This window comes from Hydra vulgaris, chromosome 06 (assembly GCF_038396675.1).
Source record: "Hydra vulgaris chromosome 06, alternate assembly HydraT2T_AEP".
NCBI lineage: Eukaryota > Metazoa > Cnidaria > Hydrozoa > Anthoathecata > Hydridae > Hydra > Hydra vulgaris.
Window position 1 is genome coordinate 15,873,767 of NC_088925.1, and position 21,234 is coordinate 15,895,000.

Here is a 21,234-nt window from a genome sequence, read left to right on the forward strand (position 1 = left end):
CAAGCATATATTTTAAATTTGAGCTTTGCTAGGTTAATCCGTTACTAAGTTAGGTATTCCCCTTGTCACTGACAACGAATTAAACAAAGTAAAAGAGGATAAAGAGGTGCCACTCTTTTTTTAAATGGTTTTTAAAATTAAAATTTCAAAAGGGATAAAAATATAGGGTAAGGAGCCCAAGTTAGCTTGGTGTATTAGGTATCTAATTAGAAATAACATATCTTACTTTCACACACCTTTTTCTTTGTAGAGGGTATTCTTTTTGAATTACCAAAGGTTTTTCTGTTCAATATATACTAATTACAACTTATAAAAAAACTGAACTTAAATGAAAATAAACTTTATTCTTTATATACACATATTCAATTAACTACAAATGAATTGTAATATTTCCTATTAAATTCTGATTGGCCAGTTACATTATTCTATCAAACGTCAATGATTTTGCTCAAAATATCGAGAAAAATGATCTACTGCAAATTCTAAAACTAAAATTTTTAGATAAAAATTTATTAAAAAAAAAGAAGATAGAAACTATAAATAAGATTTAATTGTGTTAATTGAGTTGAGGGGAGCAAAATTGATACCATGCGATGTTATATCGTAGATGGTAACATTTTAAAAGCATCGTAGATGGCGTCTCTAAATATTTTCTGGTGCATGACAAAGCCTAAAACATGTCCGCAATCGATAGTACGAATTTCAGTTTGTGGCCACACATCTTTAGGTGAAACAATATAATAGTCTCTATTGATATATTTATCATGGTTTGCAACAACATATATGATTGCTGAATCTTTGTGTGGTTTATTAAAGTGAGCTAAATGTGTGGCTTGATCCATAAGAGCGGTCATATAAGCAAGTGTGTTATTAGAAGGAGTGGAAAATAATTCCCGGATACGTTTCAAATTATTCAGTGAAGGGTTCAAAATTTGTTTCTGAATCGGCTCGACATATTTACGTAACGCAACTTCGTCGGGAACAATTTTTTTACTTATACTTGAACTCAAGTCAATCGAAGAAAATACATTCGTGATTTTATTGTAAACATGATCGTATGTAGACCGTTGGTCTTTAAAATTTATTTTGTAATGTTTTTGAAGAAGTTGAGTAAATTCATCATCGTTTCTTATAAGTGATTGGTATTCGGGGTTTTGTAAAAGTTGATCCTCAAGTATTTTCCAATGAACACCTCCATAGAGAACGCCCTTTATAATAATGTATAGAATAAGTAAGAATTGAACGAATTCACTGCAATTAAAAATAAAATAAAAAAAGATAAAAAAAAAAAAGGACAGAATTTTATCAATCTTAGATACTGAAACAGCGAATTTAGCATCGATGTTTTAAAAATTATTTATTTTTTCAAACAAAAAAAGTTTCTAGCTAAAACAATCGGTTTATCTCATCTTATCTTAAAATCTGTAATCATTTATATCTTCCACTTAATCTCAACCATGACAAAAATCATAAATAAAATTAAAAAAAAAACTTATTAAAAAAAAAAAAAAGAAGCTAAAAATATTAAAATTTAAAGTATTCATTAAAAAAATTCCAGCTGGTATGCAATAACAAATTTTTATAAAATTGTTTGTTATTGCATACAGTTATTGCATACAGTTATATTGTAATGAAAGGAAGGAATTGAGGGGTTATTTTCCAGGATTGATATATTTGCAAAGCATTTTTTGTTTTAAAAATCAAAATCTGAATTTCAAATGAGTTTTGTTGCCAAATTCTAAAAGAAAATTTGTAATTTAATACTAAATTATCTGGTCAGCCAGTTACACTGCTGCATAATACCTAAACTTGTGAATTTATGGATGCAGTGTGGAACAAAATATTTATGCACCTCCTTAAAAATTTAAGTGTTCCTCAAGAAATAACTTCTTCAATAACAGAATAATTAAAAACTAGAATAATTAAATTCTTTGGTGAACTATGTTGTTTATTCAAGGTCCTTAAATTGTTTTAAAGCTAATTATAACAATTTATAACATTAACAGCTGTTATCATTGTTGCAAAGCACGCTGTTACTGCATCTCAGTATGCCCTGCAACAATGGATACACCGTTGTTACAGCGAATATATTATTATTATAAGTTTGAAATTAAACTTTTCAAAAAAATTTTTTTTTTGATGTTTAAAGAAAAAAAGGGTCGTTTAACCATTTTACTTCTGGGTTAAATAATAATAATAATTTATAGTTCTAATTCAAGAAACGATATTAAAAATGATCTTGTTTATATTTTTAGATTGAATAAAACTAATATAAAACTTAAATAAATTTTCATTGAATAAAGATTAACTGCAAAAAGAAAATCTAAGAAGCACACGTTCCAGAGAAACAAAATTGCAAAAAAATTTTTTGTATGGAATTTTTAATTTTTTTGAATTGCAATTTTACATCATTAACTTAAATTAAATAATTTTTTTAACAAATGTTAAAAAAAAATTCATACAATATTTTTGTAAAAAAAAGTAATTTACATACATTACATGAACGTTCGCTTTGTAATTTTAACTATTTTATTTTGAATTTAAATAGAATGTTTTGTTATGAAGGCACAAGAAAAGATTGTATTGTAAAAAATTCGAAGATTTACACAAATCTTCAGCTTATACTAGCAAAAACTTTGAAGTAACATCAATTGTAGGTGTTACACCAAACAAATTTTGAACTTTTAAATTTTAGTTTCTTGCTTACATATTTACATAGCACTTGATGTTGTTACAAGGCTTAGCAAAGTTGAATATTTTAAGTTACCAATTTTATGACCTACTTGCAGGGAAAATCCCAAGCTTTTTTTGTTAATATAGATTTTAATTGTACTTGGCGGAACTAAAAACAGCAATTTTCTTCAAAGTTTTAAATTTTTCAAATAAAGTTTAAAAATAGTAATTTTCTTCGAAGTTTTAATTCATTCACCTCTATCTCTCTCTCTCTATAAATGTATTTATATATATATATATATATATTTATATATATATATAGGCATATATATATTATATATTACTTTTTACTCATACCAGTATATATATGTATATATATATATACATATATATATATATATATATATACATATATATATATATATATATATATATATATATATATATATATATATATATATATATATATATATATATATATGCATATATATATATATATATATATACACACACAGTCTTCTCTGTTTGAAATTTAATGCCAGCGCACGAAAAAGCGCTGGCATTTTTTTCAGCTAATTAAATTAAAACAAAAATAGGGAAAAGAATGTTTTGAATAAATACTAGATAAAATAATAAAAAAAAAAAACTGGTAAAAAAAGGCCACATTTCATAAAAGATGAACAAATAAACAAAAAAGTTTTGTTGCAATTTAAAACAAAACGCTTTTTTTTTGGAAGCGCTTTTTTATGCCCTCGCCAAAGTTTTTGCGGGCGTGTGGGCAAGAAGACATAAGCGCGAGAGCGCTGGCTAAACAGAGAAGATTGTATATATATATAGAGAGAGACATATTAAAAAAAAAATACATCTCTATGTATATATAGGCCTTGGTAGGAGTAAATAAGTGTGCAAGAGGAGAATTACCTATCTATAATGGACTTGAGGGTTTTTATAATATTCAGATAAAAAAGATATAAAATTGGATAAAATGGATAAAATTAAATTGATTACGTTTCGGTAATAGTTTTTTTAAGTTTTACAATGTAATGTTTTGTATCACATCATAAATACACCAGAAAAACAATCATAAGCAACATTTGTTTTTCTTATATTTATTCAAGCATCAAAACCGTTTCAAGAAAAATCATTAAAAAAACATTGCATCTAATAAATGCAATGTTTTATTAAAAATATTTTTTAAACAATATTTTAATATATATTTAGATCGCATTTTTATTGAAATTATTTATTATTTTATGCCGTGTTTCTTCTTATTTTCATATTTTAAAAGTTCCTTTTTTATAAAGCTTTTTTAATTACAGAAAACTACAGAAGCTCTTTAGTTCTTTGTTTTTGTTGTTTTTTGAAATCTCAAAGTGGTTATATGTCAAAACAATTAAAAAAAAATTTTCAATTACAAACTTTTTTTACCTAAAAGATGTTCACAAAAATGTAACAATGAATAAACATTTTTTTGCTATATATATAGTAAAAACTAAATTGTGTATAATACTCAATTTATTTTAAATATAACTTAGAGTTTCATGCAATGTGATCATCAGATATTACAAATCTTAAAAATAACGACAAAAAAATATATTAAAAATACTGTGAAGTGTCCTCTTTAATGGTATTAAAGTTATTGATCATGTACTTATTTTCATGATGACACTTAGACGCAACTTCATTTTGCTTGTTTAACAAAAGCAATGGTGATAAAATTTTGTGATATTTCTCCATCAAGCATAAATTACATGATTTCACACCAGGTTTAAATGGATAAGCCTGATCTAAAATTTTCCACGAAAGGACAGGATTTAAACCTTTCTTTTCAATACTCCACACAAATTTAGAAAGCTCGGTGGAATTAGCTTTACTTTCATAAAGAAAGGAATTTTTATGATTGCAAAAACGATCTTTAAAAGTTTTTTTTGTAAGCCTAATGTGATAGATGCCTTTATCTTGTGGGTTTGTTTTCACATTGCATATATAAATGATATTTTTACTTAAACACTTTCCATTAAGTGGACATAAATCAATAAATCTACCAGTAATTACATGATGGAGGATTATGGTTAGAAGAATTGACATTAATTGAAAAGGGAGGGTTAAACCAAATGTTTTGTGCTTGGATTTTGTAACTTTTGTAGATTTGTTGGGAATGGCAGTAATACATTTTTAAAATCCACTAGACTTAAGGGCACTATTATAAAAAGGAGCAGCTCAATTAAATACTTCTTTACTTAAGGAAATATTTCTTATTTGGTTAGATATTATTGTGGGAATAGATTCCAATGAAACAGCATTTTTTCTACTACTCAATAAAGAACATACAAATTCCATCAAAAAACTATATTTAAAGTACTTAACAGAGAAAATAAATCTTGTTGTAAAACAAATGAGATAGAAATTTTTAATGTGTTCTAAAAGCCCTATCCAAGATTTTGTTTACCATTTTGATTTTAAAATAAGAAAATATCAACCATAACACCCTGATCTTGTAAGTTTTGAATATGAGTTACTAAATAAATTTAGAAAATCTCTTTTACCACTATCCATAATGACTTAAATAATGTTATCACCAAAAAAAAAAATCTTCTGAAATGAAAACATGTTCATTTTTGCAGATAAAACTTAAAATCTTTATGAAATTGATAAACTTTCATATAAAAACCTTATATCGATAATATTACTAATAAAAAGAATGACATTACACAATACAACAATATTAACATGGATGTTAAAATAATAGCAACAAACTTGAGTATCGATGATTGATTAGAAGGTCTTGCTATGAGTACAGCATTCATTACTGTTAAAGACCACACAAAGAGAATTTTGTCAATAACCCTCAGTGCCAATTAATCAACCCTGCTAAGCCTGTCTAGGAAAACTCAGCAAAACTTTACTAGATGATACTAACAAAAAGGTTAGAAATACTACCCTTGTGCACAAATGACGTTTTAAAATGGTTCATGACATCAATGACAAAAAAAAAAAACTTCATCTTTGTACTATATGATTTGTTGATATTTTATCCTTCCATTTTTAAACAGCTTTCTCATGGATCCTTTGTTCAAGCCAAAAATTTTATGTTCTTTTCGGATGCCAAACTTATCAAGTACGTTTGCAAGTGCATTTTGAATATCTTCAGCTTTGTGTCTGGCATATATGTCGATGACTGCTAATGTTTTGATTAATATTTTGCCGAAGCTCCATTTTGAAGCACTAAGGGGCCATCCATAGAGGACGTCATGCAAATAGGGGGAGGGGTATAGATTAAAAGGACAAAAAAGGACAAGGGGGAGGGGGGGGGTTATCAGAAAAGGACATCACTTTATATAATTTTTTAAATATAAACATGTGTTTTGATGGAGTTAACGTAAGGGAATGTTATACTTTTATCTATCGTAATATAGGAAAGAAATTAGTGTTGATATTTATTTAAATTTTATTTTTGTTTAAAAAATATATTGAATATATTACAATTAATTATATATTGGTCAACCCTTGGTAGTTTCTCGTATCATACATATCATTAGTTGATCGCTACGGGTTTTCGTGCTAATTCTTTTTGCGTAATTCGTCCCCAAGGACTTAGTGTTAATATCATATATGATTTTAAATAGAGTTTTACAAATATTTGTCCAAAGGGAATTGCTTGCGTAGCAATTAATAATGATTGTCTAAAGCGAATATTACAAATGATTGTCCAAAAGGAATTTGACGGGAAAAAACACTTCTTTACTTTTTACAGTATTTGTGTTAATAAGACAGAATTTCAAAGATTCAGAAATTCATTCAAAGTCAGTGCAGAGACTTCCGGAATGGCGGATGCTTTTTTGTTACAAATTTTATAAATAAATTTAAAATAAAGGAAGATAATAAAAAGATAATAAAATAAAATAAAAATAAAGAGAATGGAGAAAAGAAAAAGAAAGAAATAAAGAAGCAAAAACTAAAAAAAATTAAAAACCATTTAAAACAAATTAACAAAAGAAAAATTGAGATAAGAAAAAGGAAAGACAAAAAACCAAAAAACTAAAAGAAAATAAACATTCAAGAATGGATAGTAATTAAAAAGAATTAAAATAAAATATAAAAATTGCTCCGTTTTTGAAGAAAGAAAAAAGAATATTTTTTAAATTTTATTATTTTTGAAGGATTATATGTGTTTGCTTGACATGATTTACTTTCTTATTTTAATATTGTCATTTATTATGAAAACTCTATACTTTTCGTGACTAAATGTTTGTATGTGTGTGGGTGACACGTTTTTATTTGTGAATATTATTGAAAATTTTTTTGTTTATTTTTTGTTATTTTTTAATTTTGTAAAAGATCATTGTTGTCTGTATATTAAAAGATGAATAGAAATAGTCTTCTAAATTCGCTTATAAAATTTTACAATAATGCTCATCCATTCGAGAAAAAAGCCAATAGTCAAAAAAAAGTCCATAAAATATGGAATGAGATCAAGGAAAAGCAAGACTTGGAGGTTCAAGTAAAGACTTTGATCCAAAAATATACCTCAATGGTCTTGAAACAAAAAGGTTCTTTAATGTCATTTTGGACCCATCAAACAACCAAGCAATCTGTTTCTTCCCATGCCAGTTCTTCCTCCTTAGAGTTCCAGCATTTTTCAGATCAATTTAATGAGCCAATAGATGTCGTTGATACCACGTCAGATGCCTCTCGACACGACATCCTGAGCACAGTTCAAATTGAGACAAAGAAGGCCAAGACTCATGTTCAAGACAAAATGAAAGCAGAAATTATTGTTTTGAATCAAGAAATAGTTGCTACGAAGAGCAGAAAAAGAAGTGGCTTATGGACCGATGCTGAAGAAGAAACCATTAAAAAGAAGAAGGCCAATGTCCAGGAGCTTACGAGTAATCTAAACAGGTTGATTGGCAATATGAAGTCAAAACAAAGATCAAGGGCTGAAAAAAAAACTGTCATGAATCAGGTAATATTTATCGCATCATATAATAATAAGTTACAATAATAATATTGTAGAAAATGAACATTAACTTATTTGTATAGTTCTTTCGGTACTGTAGGTGTTCGCTAACAACCCAGAAGTGAGCTCTTAAAGTACGTGACGGAATCGGTCACCCTACTATTGAGGTAGAACAATCTGAGATATTGCGTGTCATCATTCAACTTGCTGAACATGGATCTGCTGCCCACGAGAAAAGACAATCTGAAGTGTGTAGGGTGAGAGTACAACTTTAGATAATAAATAATTCTAATGTACTATATTAGGTCTCAATATAACTTTTCAGCCTTTGAACTTATTGAACATTGACATCCAAAGATTTGACAGCCTCAAATCTTTGGATGAGCTTGGTGCCGAGCTCGAAAAGAGAGGTTACAATCTTAGCAGAAGTGCTTTATATACTCGTTTGCTGCCAAAACGGAGCGATTCGCTTGAAGGAAAGAGACACGTCCACACGGTTCCAGTTAAGTTGATGCGGGCTCAAACTGACCTCCATTCAAGTCACGTGGATGGTCCATTTTGTACAGCAACTATAAAGAATGTGGAAGAAGTTTGCTCTTTTTTGGGCCCCAAGGATGTGTGCTTTTTAAGTCAAGACGATAAAGCTCGGATCCCTATTGGAATCACCGCTGCCAACAAACAAGCTCCTATATTGATGCATATGGAATATCGAGTTTCTCTTCCTGATCATGATTGGGTTATCGCTGCAAAGCACAAACTCATTCTGTCCGTCTACGCAGGTATTGCAATCAAACCAGACGGGCTTGGAAAATCTGACGCAGTTTCCTATTCCGGTCCCACTTATGTTGCTATTCGATCTGGAAAGCATTCATCATCGACAGCGTATGCTCACGGATTGGACTTTGAACAACTTTTGACTCTGCCAGAGTTTGATTCTATCACAAAAGATCCTTTGACCAAGTTGGTCAAGCCAGTGGTTGTTTTCAGTGTTGATGGTAGACCAGATGAAATTCCACGATACGCTAAAGTCATCGAAACTGGTATAGCCTTCTTTTCAAATTTTTTATTGCGATCCATCAATACAGTTATGTTTCTTCTAATTTAAATATCTATTTTGTTTACAGCAATTCATCATTTCCTTACAAATGATTTGGATGCCTTATTTATCATGACAAATGCGCCAGGACGGAGTGTTTACAATCGAGCTGAGAGAAGGATGGCTCCACTGAGTAAAGAGTTGGCGGGATTGATCCTACCTCACGATCATTATGGACCTCATCTAGACTCTAAAGGTATTCAAATTCATTTTTAATATCAACTGTTTATCAAAATACAATATAGATATAAGGCTTAAGGAGTAAATTATATGCATTGCCACTTATATTTAAGGCAGGACAGTGGATCTTCTTTTGGAGAAAAAAAACTTTGAATTTGCTGGAAAGAGCTGTGCCTCAGTCTTTTCAGGTCTGATGATTTTCTGCCTCCACCTATTCCAATCAGCCAGTAAGAAGATGGTTTGAAAGCTGTATCCATTTCAGACATCGCCAGCAAGAATCGTTTTCCTTCAGTATTTTTTTTATCGCTTCCAATATTCAGAGCACCATTCCTCGATCATTGAAATCATTTAAACCTCCTCCTTACGACCTGTTTTGTCCCTCTGTGCAATCAAGTTTGTCGCAGAAATTCTGCAAGCACTGTAACTTGTATTTTGCCTCCCAAATCATGCTCAAAAAGCATGTCAACTTTACTCATTCCAATGTTATTAACCGAATGACTATTACTGTTTTGCAATTCAGGCCTGTTCGCATTGCCGCCAAGCGCAAAAGAGAGTTAATGGCCGTAGTTGCAGTAGAAGAGAATGCGGCCTTTGCTGAATGGTTCGATGAGGACGAAATCGAAACAGAGGGCCTTCATATTCCGAATGATTCAACTGTTTCAGACGAACCGGGCTGCTCTTTTCCAATCATATCAATTGACGATCACTTAAAAAATCCTTAGATAGATGATGAGTGAGGCAAGTTGATACACTGATACACTTTGATTAAATTTAATGTCAGATAAGACTAAAGTAATATTAAATTTTTTTTTTTTTTCAGAAAGGCAAAAGAACAAAAACATACGTGGAAATACCCAATCAGATTCGGAATGATATTTATAGTGGTTGTATGTGTGTGTGTGTGTGGGGGGGGGGGGGTGCTCAATTTTATGACGTCCTTTTTAAGGGGGTATAGGAAAAAAGGACAATCAGTGACAAAGGAGGGGGGGGGGGGGAAAGGGGGTCAAAAAATGCCTTATAAATGGTGACGTCCTTTATGGACAGCCCCTAACATATTTAAAGCTTTTTTGAAATCTTCTTTCAATATTGTTATAGTAACTTTGTTAAAAAAATTGTCAAGTATCTTTTGTTTTTTTTTGTCCACCAAAAGATAGAGAACCTCCATTTCTTGACAAAGTAACTTTGGATACATTTGTATTCTTTTTTTGTGCGGCTTTTTTCTTTTCTTGCTCCTGAACAATTTTATGATGAAGTATTCCGTGGCTTTTCTTAATGTGACATTTCATATTTGAGGTTGGTTTTTTTACTCGTTTTCCATCCATTAGCATTTTAACTTGCGCGCCACAAATTTTTTTAGTTTGATTCTCCTCAACAAGAATCTGGCAAATATATGCTTATTCCTTTTCACTGAAGGAAAAGCATTTTAATTCATCCTCTAACATATCTTCGTCTACAACAGCGGTGTTTTTAGTCACATCAGTCATGTTAAATGTACATCAACAACTTTTTAAACAAAATGCTAAAATGGAAAAATTAAACTTGAAAAATATTAGGATTTATTCAGACCAACAACAAGATAAATCTGTAATTAAACTAATTGAACCTTCTAAATAAAAAGTTTTTAATTAATATTGCTTTATTAGGTTTTAAAATAAGTTACCTTAACTCATCAGAAATGAGGATTATTTAAACAAAATGTCGCGGAACATATTCTGATTAAAACTTTTAATTTATTAATTCTTCACTTAAATTGCAATATAAATATAAACTTATGTTTGCATGTATTTTAATAATAACAGTTTAAAGGTTTCGCGCCAGTTTTTTTTTTACGAGTTTCAACTTTTTTAATTGGTTGCTGTTTTTTTAAATTACTTATAAAACGTACATACATAAGAAAGAGTATATGAATTACAAATAAAAACTAATAAACTTGCTCGTCGGAATTTTTTTTAACAGCAATAATAATAACAATAATAATCGTAAAATGACACCCAAAATTTAGACAAAGTTTCTTGTTACCTGAAACATTTTATATTAAAAGAAAATGATTAACTTTATTTTTAACTCCTGAAGTAATAGATCTAGCTACTGCACAACGGCTGCTCCTAAAATTGCGGAGGGGGTTTGGGGTGGACGAAATTCCCCCATTCCATTTTTAATATCGCCCAACTGCCGCTAATAATGAATATAATTATTATTTCTCAAAGTTATAAAAAAAAAACAAAAAAAATTTCTCTTGACTATGTTACCAATATTACATGTGACATGCATTATGATTTAAAATTAAACCAACTGGGAGGCTAAATAAAGCTAATAAAAACCTATTCTAAAAACAGAAAATAATAATATAAGTGTCAATAAAACAATATTAGCAATCGATTTTATAATAATTTAAAGCGATTTATTCAACAAGTTTGTTCAACAATGAGTGAATAATATTTGTCTACTATTAAAAACAACATTATATTCCATTAATAAAATAAATAAAACTTTTTAAAAATAGCTTTCTATTCAATCGACTAAAAAGTAGAAAATAACTTTTTTCTGTTTCTGGTACTCGTGGAAATCATGTACTTAGTAATAATTACTTTTGTAAAGCCAATACTGGAAGACATTGAAGGCAATTGATATACATATGTAAACAAACAAACGCCTTTTAAGTCAGATGCTTTCACCTGGTTTTATCATAAATGCCTTTGTTAAACAAGCGAAATGCTTTTTAATGACGATTATATAACAAAAGTTTGAATGACAATTACATTTGATATTAGCATTTTTTACAAATGTAATAAGTTAAGAAAAAAAAAAGAGAACTTTTTTTTTCATCTTTCATCTTGCAAGCGCAAGTATAAAAGTAATTTTAAAAAATATATAAACAACAAAACAAAAAATATTAGCTATAAAATAGTACGTATTAAATTTAATTTTATATTAGTACCGCTTTTGATATTTTAATTTTTTTTGTTAGTTTTGTTATAATGATTGATTTTATCAAAAAAAAAAAAAAAAAAAAGAAAAAACATTATTACAAACTTTAAATACTTGTAATAAGCAATTAAATAAAAAACTTCTTCTATGGATATAAGTCTATTATTAATTTTTCAAAATAATATTTTGAGGAAGTTTAGATACTCTCGTTATAAAGAATAAATATACTTGATAACGTTAACAAGTATAAACATATTTGATAACGGAGGTATCTAAACTCCCTTGATTATATTGAAAAAATAATAACAGAGTTATATTTATAGAAGAAGTTTTTTTAATTTAATTGCTTATTACAAATATTTACTCTTGAAGCAATATAACTCTTTGTTTATATCTATAAGAAAAATAATATTTTATAATAGTTACATCAGTTTTATGTAATTACAATTACATTTCAAATTGTGCAATATCAAAAAAGTGAAATAAGAAATTTCCACAAAAAATTGTGATTAAAAAAGTTATTTAAACTCCTTGTAAACATGTTATAACACTGCATCAAAAAAGGTTTAAAAAGTGTACATTTAACTTTTTTTCTGTAAGGTAAGTGAAAGCAAGTATATATTTTTTAATAAATGGTATTCAAAAACTTAAATCTTAATTTGTCATAAAAAAAAAAACCGAAAAATTAATTAACTCGATTTTGGTTTTATACTTGTTACAAGCCCAGGGCGCGACAAATCGTTTTTTTAATGAACATTGACATTTGTATCTTTATTTAATGACAAATGTCTAATTTAAGAGATATACGGAAGTTTTATTTTTAAATAATTTTTATTCTAGTTAATAAGTTATTAGATATACCAATGATGCTTATTGAATTTAATCAATTTCTTTTTCTTTAAAACAATTTTTTATGCATTTTCAAAGTACGTGCAAATTAATGATAATATGCCATGATCTAACGATTGTAAATTGTTATTCATAATATATACTAAATAATGAATTTTTTTCAACTTATTTTGCTAAATTTATTTACATTTAAAAAAATGAATAAAATACTTTTATATATATACTTCTTAACAATTTAAGAAGTATATATATAATATATATATATATAAATAAAAAATGTATAAAATACTTTTATATATATACTTCTTAACAATTTAAGAAGTATATATATATATATATATATATATATATATATATATATATATATATATATATATATATATATATATATATATATATATATATATATAAATAAAAAATGTATAAAATTGAAGAAATTAAAATAAAAGGAGCTAAAAATAAAACAAAAAGTTTTTTCTTTTTTAGAACTTTTAAAAATAATATTATATTAAGCATTTAATAGTAAGTTAATAAAAATATCATATTGGCGTTATTAAACGCACAATAAAACATAAAAACTATAATAAACATATTAATTCTATATATTTTATATATATTTCATCAAAGCTTAAAAATTATTTTCAAACATTTTAAAAGTGTTTTTAATATAAAAATAAACATTATTCCACTTTAAAAACAAAAAGAAAATTAAAAACAAAAAGCACGCTATCGAAAAAAAGCAATCGTAATGTTTAAGCATGGTTTCTTTTAAAGTAATTGCAAATGCATTCATCCCAAGTAATATTTTGCATACTTTTGTTAATGCATGCATAACTAAAACATAATTACTTTCTTCGATAGCGTACTTAGTTATTTTACTTAATAGTAACGCTATTGAAAGAAATCATCACGTTTTAGCTTGGTTTCTTTCAAAGTCATTAAAATGTATTTTAAATTTTAGTAACAAATTGTTTTTTATTATAAATATGTATTTTTATAATAAATAAAAAACTATCAACTGCATAATTATTTTGGAAAAAAAATTGCTGAAGTAATGCGTGTTTTTAAAAATTTTAAGCAAACCACAATGTTTATATAAGCAAAAATAATGAAACATGAAGTTCATTTTTCTTTTTTTAGCAAAAGTTTGCCTGTTCATAGATTTGTTGGGCCATGTTAAGCATATGTTTGTTATGTTAGAATTACAAGAATAAATACATAACAAATGTCATTTATTGCAGCATAAAATGCTGCAATAAATGACATTTGTTATGTATTGGACATCGGTAAAAGTTTTGTACTTTCTTAATGTAATAGAATGCAGGCATTTTAAGAAAAATAAAAAATAATTATTAAAATGACTGTGTTTTTTTATTTTAGTAACAATGATAATTATACTTTTGAGAGAAAAAATTATACTTTTGTGAGAGCTATAAATTGCTCCCATAAACTGTTTTAGGGGAGTTTACACAAGAGCTATATATATATATATATATATATATATATATAATATATATATATATATATATATATATATATATATATAGAGAGAGAGAGAGAGAGGCTTAGATAGGAATGGCATGTGATCGAGCGCTATTGCTGACCACGCAAATGTTTTTTTTTTTGACAACTGAATCATGATTGTTTATGTTTTGATCATTTAAACATTTCAGAAATGTGCTAAAAATAGACAAAAAAAAAACTAAAGAAAAAATAATTCCATACGAAAAAGAAAATATATAAGCACTGAAATAAAAATAAAAACTCAAACTCGAAGCAAAACTTTTTGCCACATTTTTAATTTCGTTTGAAATAAATGTTATTAAAACTTATCTTTTAAAACTTTTTTTTTTAATTTAAACAATCATAACTAATTTTATGTTTTTATTTAAAGCCTTCGCATAAAATAAAATCTTCAGAAAAGATCAACAATTAAAAGTTATTCATTACGTAACACTTTTTTATTGCATTCATATTGTTAAAACATCAAAATAGCCGTGGTCAATAGGTAATATAATATTATGCCCCATAAATATATCATTAATAGAATTTTAATGTGCGGAATATTACATTTAGCATAATTTTATCCATAAAGAAAAATAAAACAAAAATTAAGTTTTTAGCTCAACGGGAAGGTTAGGTGAATTTACTTTTATATAATAACTTTTTGATTTAAAATTGATTTTTATCCGAATCAATTTTTATTTATGCTTCGACAAAACCATGGCTAACAATAAAAATAAATGATGTGTGTTTTATAAACAATAAAGACTAATGTACGCATCATTAGCTTATTAATTTAACTTAAGTAAAAATACAATTAAATCAAGTTTAAAAATTGTTTTTAACCAAGAAATTTATCAAAACACAGGTTTGAACTTGTATATAAAACTTATTTACCAGTTTCACTATTTTTTAATTATTAGTTGTATATTATAATCCTGATTCAATCAACTACAACTAAATGCGCCTAATGCGGATTTTTTAAATGAAATAAATTTATTTTAGAAAATGTCAATCCGCATTAGGCTTCTAAACATAAATTGTCAAGCTAATTCACTGAGAACTGATATTGATGATGCGTTAAAAGTTAGAAGGAAGAGGAGACAATTTTAATTGCTAGGGTTCCCTTTACAGAGTTTTGTCCCTTATAGACTTCAAAAAAATAGAGAAATGCTCAGAAGGTATTACTGGCTTAATAGGTAAATCTGTAATTAATTAGCAAAAGCATTACACTTTTTTACATGTTTAATCTTAACTTTTTAATGTTTTATTTTTTCAGCACCACACAGATCAACATCAAAATTGATTGTTCAGTTGTTTCCGGGAAGACGGAAGCAACTGGACAACCAGTTTAAAATGCTCCAGGTTTGCTTATGGAGTGAGCAGAGAGAACACCAAGCAGATAACTACTGGTGTCTGTATTCTGAGAGAGCTTGTCAATTTATATGAGCAGGCTGGGTTTAGCAATGTTTTTATTGTGACGGAGCTAACTATCAAGACCAGAATCACCAAGAAAGTCAAGGAATACCACACTTTAAAAATGCTAAAAACACTAGAACTACCAGAGGGTAGCTACAAAAAGAAGGTAAACGCTTTTTTGAAAGAGAGCAGTGCTCTCTTCTCTATTAATAAAACAAACATATTTGATTTAATAAAAAGTTATAAAAATAGGGATGATAAGGCTAAGAAGGAAGACAAAATTCTTGAGGGCTTGTCTGAGAGGGGATATGGTCAAATTTGGAACACGGACAATAAATTTTGCGAAAATGCCCACAAGGCACAAGAAAAAATAATTAAGATGCCTGAGAAAATATAAAGACATGAAGATAAAATAAGAAAAAGAAGAGTAAATATTTGGATGGTGACTTTTCAAGTACAGATAGTAAAAATCAAACTGAGTACGACGAACTATATTTACCTCCAGCTAAAGTCCAGAAAAAACAGAAAAGGTTTCAAAATGACATCAAAGTTTGTCTTCAGTTAAGTATGGAAGATATTCTTAACAATTGGATTCCAATTATAACCAAATTTGGAATTGTAGTCAAGTCGGGTATGTGTCTTTTGTCTTCTCTTTACAAGGCTGGGGGAGTTAATATTGATAATATGTTGATATCAAGATCACAGGTAATTAGAGAAGAAAACATAGATAAAATAAGAAGTTTAAATATTGTGGTACATTTTGATACCAAGCTTTCAAAGAGATGCAATTGGGAAAAAGGAATACCTAAATATGAGGATAGAATTGCTACTAGTGCATCTTCACCAGAGTCTGGTCAACTAGACTTTCTTCTTGGCACCTTAAAAATTGAAAGCTCCAAGGGAAGTGATCAAGCTATTGCAATTTAAATGATGCTTGAATACTATGAATTGTCGAATTAGATTACCGGATTGTGCTCTGACACAACATCCAGTAACACTGGTAAAAATAAAGGTGCCGTAGGCATTATTATTTCCTATGCCTTTAAAAGACCTGTTTTCTGGTTAATGTGCAGACATCACATTTATGAAAGGCATGTGGCTCATGTGATGAAAGAAATATTTGGTCCAACAAGTGGTCTCAGCAAGACACTTTATGTAATTCTCAAAAAACTATGACCGCAGATTTATGAAGATGTAAACAAACTTGAGAGAATTGTACAGTTTGACTGGTCTCAAGCTCTTCATTAGAATACTTTCCAGAGAGGTGATTACAAGTATCTTTGTGAGCTTCTGGCATTTTTTCTAGGAGCTGAGTTATCAAACTTTTCATTTAAACAGCCTGGAGCTCATCATGAAGCAAGATTTATGGCTGGCTGTATATACTTACTGATTATTCAGATGACACAAATGTACCATCCTGCTCATTCCGAGACAGTTAAAAAAATACAATAAACCATCTAAAAGCTGCAACCAACTACATTGTATTTTTTCATGGACTCTTCTTCCTAAAAAGCCCTAATGCTTCTCAAGCATTAGGGCTTAAGTTAAGACCAACATGTTAAAAACCAACATGTTAAACAAGCTGTTTTCTTATGATATCCCGGAGTAAAAAGATCTGATTAAAAAGAGGCCTGAAACTAAGGTTGAAATTATTCCTACATCAAAATTAGAAGACTTTGTCAATGAGCAGTCCTACCTTTTGTTCTAGCTATTGGAGATTGCCAGGAAGGAAAAGAAAAAGACACAGAAGCATGTGAAAATGAGAAAGTTTCCCAGTCTTTTACTTACTTTTCAATGTGTGTAAGAACACTTGCAGTTATAAATGACCGTGCAGAATGCTACATTAAGTTAATTCAAGATTTCATTGAGAGAATACACAACGAAGACAGGCTTCAGGATAACCTCCAGGTATTTTGTTCAATAAAACGAAATATAAGTGTAAATATTTTTAGCTGTTATTAATAATATTTGTTAATGTATAAGTAGTAGGGTAGACCTGGGAAATGCCGACACACGAGGCAAATCCGACACCCTGCTCTGTAGTTGTATTTTTGCTGTTACCTGGCAGACTAAAACTAACGCTCAGTGAGTTTTATGCGAGTACGCCTACTGCTTGTTTTGCAATAAATAAATAACTTGTTTTTGAAGTTTTCCATGTTAAAACTGACTCCTGGATGAACTGAGGTAAGATTCTAATTGTTAGTATTACTAAAAAACCACTTAGTTAGCTAGAAAATACATGTTAAAACCAACATTTTGGCATAGCCATTTTAGGATTTGGAGCTAGCAGTAGTTTGAAGGGTTAGGTTTCCACCATCTTGTTCCACCAGGATAACGCTGACACACCACCATGGGGCAATGCCAACAGGTGTTGGTATTGCCTCATTATTTATAAAATATTTGTGGTGGTCCTATATATATAAAATATAGGTGGTCCTATACAATAAAAAATTACAAATTCTGAAATTTCAAACATTCTACATTCCGAATATATACAAATTATTATAATAAATTATATTTCAAACACTCTAAAATTGTAAGTTTTGTAACGAAGTTATAATTTTTTCTAAGCAACACCCCTAGTAATGGATTTTTTATATAAAAAAAAAGCTATTTTAGAGTTTTTTTGCCATTATACACTAGATTTATTACACTATTGGAAACATTTGAGCCAGTAACTGTTTCCTGTTTGCTTAACTTAAGAAAGTAATGACTTGCAAGAACAATTTGCATGTTTACAATTATTACTTATAGAAAAGCCTCGCGCTTAACTTTATTTGATCTAAATTCTTATTATTTGTTATGGGAAAAAAAGATCTAAGAGGAAAGTTAGATGTTGCAGGATATTTAAAAATATGTGTTTAGGAGAAAATCAGTTTTCTACTTCATCAACATTTTCTTATAGCAATTAAAGCTTTAGCATTATTTTAACATTAATTTTTCTCTGTATTTATTTTAACGTTCAAGTTTTGTTTGCTATAAATTTTATATATATATATATATATATATATATATATATATATATATATATATATATATATATATATATATATATATATATATATATATATATATATATATATATATATATATATAAAGATCTAAGAGGAAAGTTAGATGTTGCAGGATATTTAAAAATATGTGTTTAGGAGAAAATCAGTTTTCTACTTCATCAACATTTTCTCATAGCAATTAAAGCTTTAGCATTATTTTAACATTAATTTTTCTCTGTATTTATTTTAACGTTCAAGTTTTGTTTGCTATAAATTATATATATATATATATATATATATATATATATATATATATATATATATATATATATATATATATATATATATATATATATATTTATATTTATTCATTTGTATGTTTATATATGTATATATTTCATTTTTTCTCATAAAATATCTTTATGGTTGTTTTTCTCAACATTTTTTTGTACGGTGCGATAAATATCTTGTCATTGCTTTGTCTGATTTTGCTGAAATTTTAATTAATTTATTTATTGCATATTTATACATTTACCTTACCAAAATAATTTATGTCAACGAACCGGTTTAAAAATGGCGGTGTCTTTTCCAAGCCTTTTTGTAGCTTTTTTTAAGCCTTGAGCCTGTTTTCCTCCCAAATTTTCAATCATCTGTTAAATCATTAGATTTTGGCAGGGTTAGTGCAATTATATGTTGTTAAAAATTAGCGAAACTTCATGATCATACCATTCTTGGCTCACAAATTGTTCATCGCAGCGTGTAGCCCTTATTTTGGGTCCATGGACCCAAAAATTTGACCCTAGTTATTTTTTTTCACTTTTATAATTTTTACTGTGTTTTAAACATAAAATGCTATATCATTTCTGAAAAATCAAAAAATTAGAGTGTATTTTAAACTTTTTGGGTTTTCTAGTATAGGACCACCTTAAAACAGTTTCGAAATGTTAAAATATTTTATTTGTATTGCCTTTCAGATGGTGAGATCAAGAAAACGCACCTCCAAGAGGAGTAAATGGGATGAGGAAACTTTAAAAAGAGCATTTCAACTTGTACATATATATATATATATATATATATATATATATATATATATATATATATATATACACTCACACACACAAACACACACACATTTAAACACACACACACACACACTGAACTATTTAAAACGTTAAAAAGCATTAATCTTGTTAAGAGCTTTAATCCTAATGTATGACAACGTATTAGTTAAAAACAGCAAAAGCAGCTTTATTAATAAAAGTTTAGAGACTTTAAATAAAATTAAGTTTAAGAACTTTTTTGGTTTGTTTTGATTGAGCTGTTGCTCCAGAGGAAGCAACTACCACTGGTAGGATGAATGGTGCTGGGAGGCATGGCAATTAAGCCAATGTAAATTTTTTAGATAGTCTATGATTTCTTTTTTATTTTACAAACACATTAATGATTTCTTTTATATTTTGATACAAAAGAATAATGCTCTAAATACAGAGTTTGAGTTTATAATAGAGTGCATAATAGTGTTAAATGTTAGTTCCAAAAAGACTACTTTAAGAACTTTATATATTTTTGAGATTTTAAATTTTGTAGCTAAATAATATTGAAATATTAACTAAATATAAACTAATTTTATAGAAACACATTACAGCAAAAAGCATTACAAACATTAAACATTCAATAATGTCAATTAAAACTATTGAGTAAAAAATATAATTAAACAAAAAATTACTAATAAAATACCTGTGTGTATATAGGTGCTGCAGAAGTCCAAGATAAACATGGAACAATTGCAAGAGGCTTGTTCCATCCACTTGATGCGACCGTTGCCATATGACCACCCATTGATATTCCTGTTATTCCTAAAGGTCCAAATCCATTTTTTTGGCACCACAAAAACAATGTGATTGATTCAACAAGAAGTGCGCAACCCATAACAAAAATGTCAGAAACATAATTAACTGAAGAACGAACTTGATTTTTAGGTTTCCGTTGACCATAATAAGGATTTTCTAACAAGATTGAACCTATTTTATATTCATTGGCCAAAGGTATCGCCATACTTTTTTTCCTCCACCAAAAATGATGATCCCCTGTACCAGCTAAATGAATGCACATTGCTGGTTTGTTATCACCAGATGGCATAACCACTTCAAAATTAACTATTTCACTTTTTAAAGGCAATGCATGAGGTAAAAGCTTAGTTAATGGTGAAACAAATTGACCTCTAAAAATGTTAACTGATGAATCATTTTTATCTTCAACAACTTTGAATAGTTTTATTTCTGTATCTTCTAAAATGCTGTGTATATCTCTGAGTTGATTTTTGTCTAATACTGATGCTTGAAATTTAGCTATTTTTTTCAATAACTCTATATCTCCCCATCCTTGAGAAAAGAACTTAGAAACATAATTAGTGCTCAACCTAACAATTTGATCGGCACTAATCAAATGTTTCATTTACTAAGAAAATCCTAAAAAGTAAAACATTTAATTAAAAAAAAATTGATTTAATATAATTTATTACATTTTTTTGAAAAACTACCTTATTCATATTTATATATTCATGTCATATATTCACTCTATATATATATATATATATATATATATATATATATATATATATATATATATATATA

The 21,234-nt window shown here is 28.0% G+C and overlaps 1 protein-coding gene across 2 annotated transcripts in view; it reads right to left on the reverse strand.

The window, feature by feature from the left end:
- Positions 1-324: 324 nt before the first annotated feature.
- Positions 325-21,234, reverse strand: part of LOC100214689 (protein ABHD18) — a 22,450-nt gene continuing 1,540 nt past the window's right edge. For both annotated transcript variants that reach the window (XM_065799344.1, XM_065799343.1), the window contains exons 2-3: positions 20,339-21,069; positions 325-1,208 (exon numbers count right to left, since the gene is read on the reverse strand). In XM_065799344.1, the coding sequence (XP_065655416.1) occupies positions 597-1,208; positions 20,339-21,055 (1,329 nt within the window). In that variant the 5' untranslated portion in view covers positions 21,056-21,069 and the 3' untranslated portion in view covers positions 325-596. The remainder of the gene's footprint in view (positions 1,209-20,338; positions 21,070-21,234) is intronic.